Genomic DNA, 13,249 nt, shown 5'->3' on the forward strand with positions numbered 1-13,249 from the left:
CACTATCAGTAACATAAATGTGATGCCATTTGGAACTAAAAGATGCGGGCCTGTTAAGTCGTGGTTATTGAATTAAAAATGTGTGTTATTTTTTTTCCGTTGCAACCCACGGGCTCTTTTGCTAGTACTCCCCCCGTTCCTAAATATAATTCTTTTAACAGATTTCACTAAGAGTCTACATACGGAGCAAAATGAGTGAATCTATACTTTAAAATATGTCTATGTATATTCGTATGTAGTCTACTAGTAGAATCTCTACAAAGACTTATATTTAGGAATGGAGGAAGTAGAAGATAATGGTAAGAGATGTCTTATCATAAACTTTTTTTTGTTATTTTTAAATAAATGCAAGATTTAAGATAAAACTATTTTATCAACCATTATACATGACTTAATGAATTTGGTGCTACCGCCACCGTATTGGGAACGCGTCCGACCACAATATTGTCCACACGTAATGGCTAGGTGTTTCCATCGGTCCGCCGCTTTCACGCTCGGAACTTTTTTTTTATCGCGTTCGAAGCACGGCCGCCGAAAAGTCCGTGGCTGATTGTTTGGGGCGCACGGTTGGCATCAATGGCTAGGTGCGTACGCACGCGGTGATGCGAGCACGGATGCGCCGGAGATGATGGAGACACATGGTGCCATGGTGGGTGGCTGACAGGTCAGGTACACAGGAAGTTCGCGAGTGTTGACTCGGGTGTGTGCCACTCGTCGCCGAGTGAGGAATGAGCTCCTTTTTTCTCGTGTGAAGGAATAGTCGTCGCTGTCTGTGTTCACACGGCACCCACCTCTACATATTACATCACCTCCTTTTCGTCTCCACATCCAACATCCAAAGTTCAAACGAAGTCGACGATAAAAAAACTCACACTTCCACGCACGGCACACCTGCAAATATTCCATGGGCGCCAAGCTTTCCTGCTCTTCCACCCACCGAGGAACCCTCTCGCAGCAGCCACACCATCCGGCGCCCGTCAGGGTCATCGCCGCCGACGGCTCGCTGAAGGAGCTCCCGGCGAGTCCCGGAGTCACCGTCTCCGACGTTCTCGGCGGCGACGCCACCTCCTTCTTCGTGTGCAACTCCGACGCGCTCTACTTCAACGAACCCCCACCGGCGCTGGCCTACGACGAGCTGCACCGGCCGGGTCAAATATACTTCCTGCTCCCGGCCGCGGTGCTCGGGCGGCCGCTCTCGAGCGCCGACATGGCCGCGCTGGCCGTGCGTGCGACCGCGGCCAAGAGGCCTGAGCGGCGCGGCGACAGCGAAGACGTCCTGTTCAACGTGAAGCTTAACGAGCGGACGCTCGGGGAGTTCGCGGTGTCGGTGAGTCCGGCGAAGAAGAGCAACGGGAAGCTCGCCGTGCGGTCGCGGCTGAGGCTGAAGCGTGCTCCGAGCAGTGCCAGTGAGCGTCATACAGGAGGCTGCTGACTGAAGCAATTTTTGTTCCTTCAAATTTGGAACCATTCTTAATTCCTGAGTCCTAACACCTAAGCCTAAGTCAACGTTAAATTGATTTTTGTAGATTTAGGCCGGAAAGAAAGAAACGAAACTGGGAAAGATATTGTAAATATCTCCCCGTGTGTATATACGGTACAATAGAAAATGCCAACAAACTGATTCCTGAGTTGTTATCTAATTTGTATGGTATTTTGTTTATTTGCGTAAAATATATATTGTATATTTTTTTCTGTTTTATATCTCCTACAATGAAACTAGTTTAAATATGGGACCGAACTATCTTGGCATGAATGCGAAGCTACTCATCCCATATATTGTTGTTGTGTTATATGCAAGCATCCGCAATACAGTTGTGACGAGAGAATCAAATCCTTCCTATGATGTTCTTTTTTTAAATGAACAAGTCATCGTAGGACTGAATACCATTATGGAAGCGATCAACACGAGCGAAAATTATTCGCGAAAAGGGCACCAGGGGCAAAGTTGTCCATGAATGTCAAATGCCCACATGCTATGTTCTAGTTGGGCACTTGATGACCCTTGATCAAACCCTTGAAATTGAGAATAATCCTCCTCATCGGCCGAATCATCGGATGACACAACATAGTGCTCATATATGTATTTCCATAGTCAAATTCATTTATTCAAAGAAGGGACAAAAATTTAACACGAAAATTTCAACAAACACTTGTCGGGCGCTCCTCCTCCCCCCACCCCCAAGCGCGTAGGGATAGATAGTACGTACCTACGCAACGGACGAACAAGATGTGTAGACCGGGGACACGGGACAAACGACCTGCCGACCGGCTGTAGCCATGGAGGCCACGGAGGTCCGGGAAGGGCTTGGCGGGCAACCGGCGTGGTAGAGCGGCAATGTCGGCAAGGAAGGAAGAGGATAGAGAGCAAGAGGGGAAGTATGAAGATGCAGGGTCCGAACTAATGGGCCGGGTTGTCAGAGTGCTTTTGACTTGCGAAAGACAAACATGCCACTTGTCCTCAAACCGATGCCGAACAATGTTGAATGGTAAATTGCGTCTGATGAACATCACAATCCAAACATTTGCAAGCGATTTAAGAATCCACTTTAGAGATGCCCTAAGATTGCAAGAGATAAGAACAATGCAAGCCGCCTCCTCGCCTTTATAGGTCGTGTCCACGAGCAAATTGTTGGTTGTAATCTTGCTATACTTAATTAGTGGAATTCTTGTTTCCCAAAAAAATAAAATTTTGACCGTGAAACTACAGAACAATGATTGTATGATATCTTTCATTACTCCAAAAATATCTACAAAGTTACAATATTGCATGCAAAGCATCTAACCAATTTCAGTTTTCCCTCACATGGGAAACTAGAAAATTAAGAAACAACTAATCGAATCAACTAATCAATCCACTCACTAAGAGCTTCTACATTCTTAGCCTTGGTCCTATGCAGCGGCGAAGCATGAACTAAATCAAAGGGGAAGGGAGCAACAAATCTATGGATATTAGAGATGTCGGATAATTAGCAAGCAGTTTAAGCTTAAAAAGGGGTTATCCCTGTAAATTTCTCATGGAAGGGAGATCCGGGACCCCTCTTGGTCCCTGTCGACACTTTGTCGGTGGTCCTTGTTGGAAATATGAGCGATTTACCATGTGATTTTACTAGCAGAAATAGTAGATAAATCATGACTACCATAGCAATTATAAGACAAGACATGCGATCATACAAAGAGTATGCAAGTAGCATGTGAAGTGGCGAGTAGGAACGGAACATATCTAGAACAGAAACTAGAACAAGAAGTTGTGGCAGGAAGTCAAATAAGAACAACATGAACATGTACCGAGTTGCAGCAGCAGCAGTGGGATTGGTGTTGACGTCGTCACCAGCCATGTTGTCAAAGAGGTTGTTGATGTCTGGGAAGAAGTCGTTGTTCGGGAAGTGGTCGTCGGCGTCCGTGGTGTCCGTGATGAAGAAGTGAGTAGTCGCGCAGAGCTCTCCCCAAAAACCTTATCACCCTTCTTTCTTACATGACTCAAAAAACCGGGAGTTTGGAGGCCTACTGTCCCGACCTACGGTGCATGCCGCAAGCCGGGATGGAGAAGAACTTATCAGCACCTCAGAGATTGGAACTCGATGGCGTGAAGAAAGTGATTTTTTCGTGTGTTTCTCTGGAGAGGCGCGAACCCTTTTTTATAGGCACAGAAGAAGGAGGCGAACAAGCAGCGACGGGAGGCGAAGCAAAAGAGCAAGATGAAACGAACACGCAGCCGCCGAAGGGTACAACATTCATATTATATTTCCACTAGCAACAAAAGCTTTCACCTCCCTAGTGACCTTTGGTATACTAGTCGTGCATGGCAAAAGTTTAGGCATCGGCTCGGCTCATTCCCGCAACCCCCGGTGCATGACGAGGCGGGTAGAGGAGGAGGAGCGCGCGTGTATGTCTCTTTTATTATTATGCTCATACATGTGGGGAAATGTCCTCCCTTATAAGGAGCTCCATCTCCTACCAAACTAGCAATGTGGGCTAAATTTAGTCCCACCTCTTGCCTTGCACGAATGGGCTTAGTGGGCCTCGACTAGTAGGAAAAGGGCCATTAGTCCCGGTTCCAGAGGGCCTTTAGTCCCGGTTCTCCAACCGGGACTAAACAATAAGGACTAAAGACCCAAACTTTAGTCCCGATTGGCTTACGAATCGGGACAAAGGTGCTCCACGTGGCCGCTGCGAGGCACCCAGGCAGGAGAACCTTTAGTCCTGGTTGGAAACACCAACCGGGACCAAAAGGTAGCCACGCGTCAGCAGCTCGCAGGCACTGGGGTTTTTATTTTATTTTTGAAGGGGGGGGGGTAGGGGTTTTGGAGGGTTTTATTAGGGGTTTCATAATGTGTTAGCTAGCTACTACATATAGAGAGAAGTGACCTCTCTTTCTTTGTACTTGGTCGACGGTAGCTACTACATATAGAGAGAACTTGATGCTAGCTAGTAAGCTAATGAAGTAACCATTAATTATACAACATTGTCATGAACATATATAGAGAGAAGTGACCTTTCTTTCTCCGTTCTTGGTCAAACAACTCGACGCTACTACATATAGTACACGATCATGGATATATACAATATATAACATCTCTTGCGATCCCTAACTAGCTACTATCTATCTGTAGCTACCACCATCGATAAGGAAATCCTAATGATATTCCCCTTCTTTGGGTATGACATGCTCAACAAAGAATTATGCCAATTACTCTTGAATTGCTCGTATGCGATAAGTTGGTAGGAGTTCGTCCCGCTTTCGCTTGATCTAATTTAAATAAGGGGTTCAATATATACACAGTTGATGGTAATAAAAAAATGTGAACATTGTTTACGTACGTCAAGTTCTTTAAAAGATCTGTCGTTCTCAGAGGTCGTCTAGTGAATCCACTCACAAACGTAGTATCCAAATAAATTAGTCATAGATTCCTGCCTCAAGCAGTACTTTACGAGAATAGAGTTCAATTAAAGTAATAATCAAGCATGATAATGGTATTGAAACTAGAATGAATGAGAGATGTGCGGAACTAGCTAGTACTACTTACTTTGGAGAAGGAAAATTGTAGCTCCTTATTCCATTCACCTTTAGCGATCTTGGTGGACTTTTTCTAAACCCTGCACGACAAACAAAATGATTACTTGATATCAGGAAATGAAAGAAAGTTGTCGATATGGTGCGATAATGATTGAACTTACTTATGGAGCATTTTAGTAATCGACGCCAACTCTGTAGGGTCTTTACGTAGCGTGTCCAATACAAGTACTAGTCCCTCGTCGAGCCTAATGATTAGCAGAACAAAGTGAAACCTGCGCATGCATAACTCATCAATTACACTTAATCTCGAGTAAGCGAAACATAATGTGCAGAAGACAACTAGTAACACTCACCTGAAGTTGTAAGGGAATAGTATTTCCCTTTTATCATGTTGTCGAAGTAACACAGTTAGCAAGTTGTTCTCTCTATGCATGGGAGTCTTACAAACGTTATGTGCATTTACGATATTTGTGTTAATGAATCCAATGCCATATATTTGTCCTCTTTTGCATTCGAGAATCTTCAATCTGCATAATATAGTAAGTATAATTACACATGCAATAATGAAGGAGCTGAGCTAGAGACTTAATTACAGAAATAGTACTTACAGACAATAGGAACTGACGATCATTTTGTCGAGGGAGTCTTGATTGCATAAGTGAAATAATTCATCAAATTCAATGTACAACGATCTGTTTCCATTGTAAAAGTGCTCATCTTTAATTCCCACCTAGATACTGTTGGTCCCACCCTTGTAGGATTTCAAGTACCAATCATGTAGTCTTCGCATCATCACTGAAAATTTCATCAATTGCTCAGGTTTGACGAGATGCTTCCCGTGCTCGTATGTAAGGGCCATTATTGGGGCAGTTTTGAACTGTACATCATCACTTACGAAATCTCTAATAGTGAAACCATGATAATTAGCGGCCACTACCCCCGGATCAACATTAGCGACATCCGTAAACACCTTGAGTGGGGGCACGATTGCTTCTCCTGTTCGCCAAGCTGGGGAATTGTTTTCCCACTTCTCAAACCACTGCTACTTAAGATTCCCGACTGCGTCACTTCAACATATGTCTTTTGAATAGTTCGCTCATAGTGTGATGGCAGCAGAGGTGGTGGTGGTCACTTAAGGGCATCCAGACAGCGCTTCGCTTTTACCGGATCAACTTTCTCCTTTGGTGGTGCACGTTTTGGTGCAAAAAATTCCTTACTATATGCATCCACAATTTCCGTGTTTTCCTCCTTAGTCGTCTCATATGGTAACTTTGCAGGAGCCTTGAGGTTGGACCAAATTTGAATTTCTTCTCGCCTCTAGTACTGCTAGCCGTCGGAGCGGCTACATCTCTCTTTCATTGTTGTTGACGCACCAGAGGAGGTGGAGAAGGAGCCGGAGTGCACTCACATGCTGGAGGAGGAGGAGGCGGAGGGCGCTCACCGTCGGATGATGTTGAGGAGGAGGAGGAGGAGTGCGCTCACACGCCAGAGGAGGCGGAGTGCGCTCACGCGCCGAAGGAGGAACGGGAGGAGGCAGAGTCTGCTGATCAGTCTGCTGATTAGTCTGCTGAGGTGTCTAGTTTGGAAGCTTGATGTACTCATTTCTCCATATACATGTAGACCTTAAAGCATTTTCCAGATGGATCTCCCCTTCACCTGTAGGGTAGTGATACATCTCCAACGTATCTATAATTTTTGATGGTTCCATGCTATTATCTTGTCAACTTTGGATGTTTTGTGTGCATTTTATATCTTTTTTGGGACTAACCTATTAACTCAGTGCCAAGTGCCAGTTCCTGTTTTTTCCGTGTTTTTGACCCTTTTCAGAGAAGAATATTAAACGGAGTCCAAACGGAATAAAACCTCCGGAAAGATTTTTATTCTGGAACAGAAGATACAGAGGGAACTTGAGAACCAAGACAAAGGCTCCCGGGGGAGGCCACAAGCCCCCTAGCCGTGACTTGTTGGGGGGGGGGGCTAGCAGGCTTGTGGGTCCCCCGTGGCTCCTTTGCCCTACCTCTTCTGCCTATAAATTCCCTAAAAATCTGAAACCACGAGAGAGAGCCACGAAAACACTTTTCCGCCGCCGCAAGCTTCTGTCTCCGCAAGATCCCATCCGGGAACCGTTCTGGTGCCCTGCCGGAGGGGGGGGGATTCGGACACGGAGGGCTTCTTCATCAACACCATTGCCTCTCCGATGATGCGTGAGTAGTTCACCACAGACCTTCTGGTCCATATCTAGTAGCTAGATGGCTTCTTCTCTCTCTTGGATCTTCAATACAAAGTTCTCCATGATCTTCATGGAGATCTATCCGATTCAATGCTCTTTTGCGATGTGTTTGTCGAGATTCGATGAATTGTGGATTTATGATCAGATTATCTATGAATGTTATTTGAGTTTCCTTTGATCCCTTTTATGCATGATTTCGTATCCTTGTAATTCTCTTCGAGTTGTGGGTTCTGTTTGGCCAAGTTGATCTATAATTCTTGCAATGCGAGAAGTGCTTGGTTTTGGGTTCATACCGTGCGGTGTCCTCACCCAGTGACAGAAGGGGTAGCGAGGCATGCATCGTGTTGTTGCCATCAAGGGTAAAAAGATGGGGTTTATATCTATTGCATGAATTTATCCCTCTACATCATGTCATCTTGCTTAAGGCGTTACTCTGTTTGTTATGAACTCAATACAATAGATGCATGCTGGATAGCGGTCGATGTGTGGAGTAATAGTAGTAGATGCAGAAAGTATCGGTCTACTTGTCTCGGACGTGATGCCTATATGTATGATCATTGCCTTAGATATCATCATGACTTTGCGCGGTTCTATCAATTGCTCGATAGTAATTCGTTCACCCACCGTAATACTTGCTATCATGAGAGAAGCCTCTAGTGAACACTATGGCCCCCGGGTCTACTTGACATCATATTTTCATCTCTACACTTTTACTTTGTTGCTCTTTCCACCTTCAGATCTCACCTTGCAATTAACCTTGAAGTGATTGACAACCCCTTTATAGCGTTGGGTGCAAGTTTGTCTGTTTTTGCGCAGGTACTTTGGAGACTTGCCGTGATACTCCTACTAGATTGATACCTTGGTTCTCAAACTGAGGGAAATACTTACTGCTACTATGCTGCATCACCCTTTCCTCTTCAAGGGAAAAACCAACGCAAGCTCAAGAGGTAGCAAGAAGAATTTCTGGCGCCGTTGCCGGGGAGTATCAAGTCAAGAATAGTCTCCCTTCAACGTGTCAATTTCTGGCACCGGGGATTATTCTAAGTGAAGCTTATCCAAGTAACTGTCGCAAACTCATCCCTTGCATTTACTTTTTTGCCTCTCGTTTTCCTCTCCGCCACTTCTGAAAAACAAAAATTTACAAAAATATTTGCCTTTTTCGTTCGCTTGCTTTCTGTTCGCTTGTGTGCTTGTGTGCTTGCTCAAGTCACCATGACTTAAAACACCAAACTTTGTGACTTCTCCGATTGCTCCCGCCACTAGTGCGGAATCATATGAAATCAATGCTCCTTTGCTGAATCTAGTTATGAAAGAGAAATTCTCCGGCCTTCCTAGTGAAGATGCCGCATCCCATCTTAATACCTTCATTGAGTCATGCGATATGCAAAAGAAGAAAGATGTGGATAATGATGTGATTAAATTGAAGCTATTTCTGTTCTCATTGCGAGATCGAGCAAAAATTTGGTTTTTATCTTTGCCCAAAAATAGTATTGATTCTTGAAACAAGTGCAAAGATGCTTATATATCGAAGTATTTTCCACCTGCTAAGATTATCTCTCTCCCTAATGATATCATGAATTTTAAGCAACTAGATCATGAACATGTTGCACAATCTTGGGAGAGAATGAAATTGATGATTAGAAATTGTCCCGCTCATGGCTTGAGTCTTTGGATGATTATACAAATCTTCTATGCTGGTTTGAATTTTGCTTCTAGAAATATCCTGGATTCCGCCTCCGGTGGAAGTTTCATGGAAATCACATTAGGAGAAGCCACAAAACTCCTAGACAATATCATGACAAACTATTCTCAATGGCACACTGAAAGGTCACCTACTAGTAAAAAAGTGCATGCTATAGAAGAAATTAACTCGTTGAGTGCTAAGATGGATGAGTTAATGAAATTGTTTGCTAGTAAAGGTGCTCCTCTAGATCCAAATGATATGCCTTTGTCTTCGTTGATTGAGAATAGCAATGAGAGCTTGTATGTTAATTTTGTTGGTAGGAATAATTTTGGCAACAACAATGCTTATAGAGGAAACTTTATTCCTAGGCCTTTTCCTAGTAATCCCTCTAATAACTTTGGCAATTCCTACAACAATGCTTGTGGAAATTACAATAAATTACCCTCTGATCTAGAGAGTAATATTAAAGAGTTTATCAACTCGCAAAAGTTTTTCAATGCGTCCATAGAAGAAAAACTGCTCAAAATTGATGACTTGGTTAGGACCGTTGATAGAATGTCTCTTGATATTGATGCTTTGAAGTTGAGATGTGCTCCTCCAAAGATCAATATGGATGAAACTATGAAAGCTATGTGTGTTTCCAAGAATGAGAGTAAAGAAAGAACCACCCAAATTCGTGCTAGACATGAATGGCTTAAGAAGGCGTGTTCTCGTGATGAGAATCACGAAGATCTTAAAGTGCTTGTGTGACTCCTATTCAATCTTTGTTTTCTAATGTCAATCCTAATGATGATGGGACTGGATATGAATCCACTTTGGTTGAGAAACGCCCCAATGATTCAGAGTCTATCTATCTTGATGCTAAAAGCATTGAAAGTGGAGTAGAGGATATCAAAACTTTGAGTAGTAATGAAATTACTACTTTGGATTTCAAGGAATTTAATTATGATAGTTGCTCTTTGATTGAATCTATTTACTTCATGCAATCCATGCTAAACTCTCCACACACTTATAGCCAAAACATGGCCTTTATCGATAATATCGTCAATGCTATGATTAAATCTCTTGAAGAGAAACTTGAGTTGGAAGTTTATATTCCTAGAAAACTTCATGATGAGTGGGAACCTACTATCAAAATCAAGATTAAAAACTATGAATGCAATGCTTTGTGTGATTTGGGTGCTAGTGTTTCCGCTATTCCAAAGTCTTTATGTGATGTTCTAGGTTTCAATGAGATTGATGAGTGCTCTCTTAATTTGCATCGTGCAGATTCTACTGTTAAGAAACCCATGGTAAGGATCAATGATGTTCTTATTATTGCAAATAGGAACTATGTACCCGTGGGTTTCATTGTGCTTGATATTGATTGCAATCTGACATGTTCGATCATTCTTGGTAGACCTTTCCTAAGGACTATTGGTGCTATCATCGATATGAAGGAAGGGAATATTAGATTTCAATTTCCATTAAAGAAGGGCATGGAACATTTTCCTAGAAAGAAAATAACATTGCCTTATGAATCCATGATGAGGGTTACTTATGGTTTGTGCACCAAAGACGACGATACTTGATTCTATCGCCTTATGCCTAGCTAAGGGCGTTAAACAATAGCGCTTGTTGGGAGGCAACCCAATGAATTTATCTTTGCTTTTTTGTTGTGTCCACACCATCATAATTCTGTTATGATTGTGTCTTTTTTGTTTCTTTTTGTGTTTGAGCCAAGTAAAACCTTTATGACTAGTTTTGGTGATGGTTGTTTGATCTTGCTGAAAAAGAGAGAAACTTTGCGCTCACGAAATTATTTTTCATTCCTATATAGAAAGAACTTTTGAGTTGATTCTTTTTATGCTGGTTGATATGCCAATTTCCCTAATTGTAATAATTGTTCAGAATTTTTGAGATACCATAAGTATACGAAGTATACATATTGCTACAGACCGGTCTGTTTTTGACAGATTCTGTTTTTGTTGTGTTGATTGCTTATTTTGATGAAACTATGGATAGTATCGGGGGTACTAGCCATGGAAAAGTGAGAATACAGTAATATAACACCAATATAAATAGAAATAAAGTTTTCTACAGTACCTAAAGAGTTGGTAGTTTGTTTTCTTGTCCTAATGATATCACGAGTTGCTGTTTAAGTTTTCTGTTGTGAAGTTTTGAAGTTTTGGGTGATGTTCTCATGGACAATGGGATAAATAGTGGAAAGAGCTCAAGCTTGGGGATGCCCAAGGCATCCCAAGCGAAATTCAAGGACACCAAAAAGTCTAAACTTGGGGATGCCCCGGGAAGGCATCCCCTCTTTCGTCTTCAATCCATCGGTAACGTTACTTGGAGCTATATTTTTATTCACCACATGATATGTGTTTTGCTTGGAGCATCGTGTATTATAGGAGTCTTTTCTTTTTGTTGTGTCACAATCATCCTTGCTGCACACACTTTTTGAGAGAGACATGCACTCGTCGTGAATTTGCTAGAATACTCATTGAGATTCGCGTATATCTTTTGAGTTAGGAAATTTAGCTCGCATGTCCTTCACTTATATCTTTTGAGCTAGATAACTTTGCTCTAGTGCTTCAATTAGATCCTTTTAGAGCACGGCGGTGTCATATTTTGGACATATAAAAACTCTCGATCTTCACTTACATCTTTTTGAGAGTGCTCTCTCTGAGTAACTTGGTAGTTGGCGTCTGCCATGAAAGATTCCTAAAGATGATAGGCATCCAAGGAGGATATAATAAAACTTCCATATTCATGTGCATTGATTAGTAAAGAGAAGTTTGATCTCTCTCAATTAGTTTTGAGACATGGATATGGTAATATTAGAGTTATGTTATCAGGGTATTGTGAATCTAGAAATACTTGTGTTGAACTTAGTGATTCCCATAACATGCACGTATGGTGAACCGCTATGTTAGGAAGTCGGAGCATAATTGATTTATTGATTGTCATCCTTTGTGTGGCGGCCGGGATCGCGCGATGGTTAACACCTACCAATCCTTACCCTAGGAGTATGCGTTTAGCACTTTGTTTCGATTACTAATAAAACTATCGCAATAAGTATATGAGTTCTTCATGACTAATGTGAGTCCATGGTATAGATGCACTTTCACCTTCCACCGTTGCTAGCCTCTCTAGTGCCGCGCAACTTTCGCCGGTACACAAAACCACCATATACCTTCCTCAAAACAGCCACCATACCTACCTATCATGGCCTTTTCATAGCCATTCTGAGATATATTGCCATGCCACTCCCACTGTTCCGTCTCATGACTTGTGCCATCACTTTCATATTGCAATTGCATGATCGTAAGATAGCTAGCGAGATGTTTCAACGTCATACGCTAAGCTAGATCGTTGCACATCCCGGTATACTGCCGGAGGCATTTCCTATAGAGTCATCATTGCTCTAAGTATTGAGTTGTGAATAAATAAAAGTGTGATGATCATCATTATTAGAGCATTGTCCCATGCGAGGAAATAAAAAAAGGGCCAAAGCTGCCCGCCAAAAAAATGAAAAGAGGCCAAAGAGCCCAAAAAAATAGAGAGAAAAAGAGAGAAGGGACAATGCTACTATCTTTTTCCACACTTGTGCTACAAAATAGCACCATGTTCTTCATGATTGACAGTCTCTTGTTTTTTAACCTCCATATACTAGTGGGAATCTTCATTATATAACTTGGCTTGTATATTCCAATGATGGGCTTCCTCAAAATTGCCCTAGGTCTTCGTGAGCAAGCAAGTTGGATGCACACCCACTAGTTCTTCTTTTGAGCTTTCACACACTTATAGCTCTAAGTGCATCCGTTGCATGGTAATCCCTACTCATTCACATTGATATCTATTGATGGGCATCTCCATAGCCCTTTGATACACCGAGTCGATGTGACCATCTCCTCCTTTTTGCCTCACAACCTCCACCACACTCTATTTCACCTATAATGCTATATCCATGGCTCACGCTCATACATTGCATGAGAGTTGAAAAAGGTTTGAGAAAGTAAGAGTGCGAAAAAAATTACTTGGCCAATACCGGGGTTGTGCATGATTTAAATTCGCTGTGTGGGGATGATGGAGCATAGCTAGACTATATGATTTTGTAGGGATAACTTTCTTTGGGCTTGTTATTTCGAAAGTTCATGATTACCTTGCTAGTTTGCTTGAAGTATTATTGTTTTCATGTCAATAGCAAACTATTGTTTTGAATCTTACGGATCTGAACATTCATGTCACATGAAAGAAGTTGCAAAGGACAAATATGTTAGGTAGCATTCCACATCAAAAATTCAGTCTTTATCACTTCCCAACTCGAGGACGAGCA

At 42.4% G+C, this 13,249-nt stretch overlaps 1 protein-coding gene across 1 annotated transcript; it reads left to right on the forward strand.

The window, feature by feature from the left end:
* The first annotated feature begins 833 nt into the window (after window positions 1–833).
* On the forward strand, window positions 834–1,699 carry LOC123403239. The gene has a single exon (XM_045097184.1). The coding sequence runs from the start codon at window positions 905–907 to the stop codon at window positions 1,430–1,432; it is 528 nt and encodes a 175-aa protein (XP_044953119.1). The 5' UTR covers window positions 834–904; the 3' UTR covers window positions 1,433–1,699.
* The last annotated feature ends 11,550 nt before the right edge of the window (window positions 1,700–13,249 follow it).

Source organism: Hordeum vulgare, chromosome 6H, assembly GCF_904849725.1.
Source record: "Hordeum vulgare subsp. vulgare chromosome 6H, MorexV3_pseudomolecules_assembly, whole genome shotgun sequence".
NCBI classification, from domain to species: Eukaryota; Viridiplantae; Streptophyta; class Magnoliopsida; order Poales; family Poaceae; genus Hordeum; species Hordeum vulgare.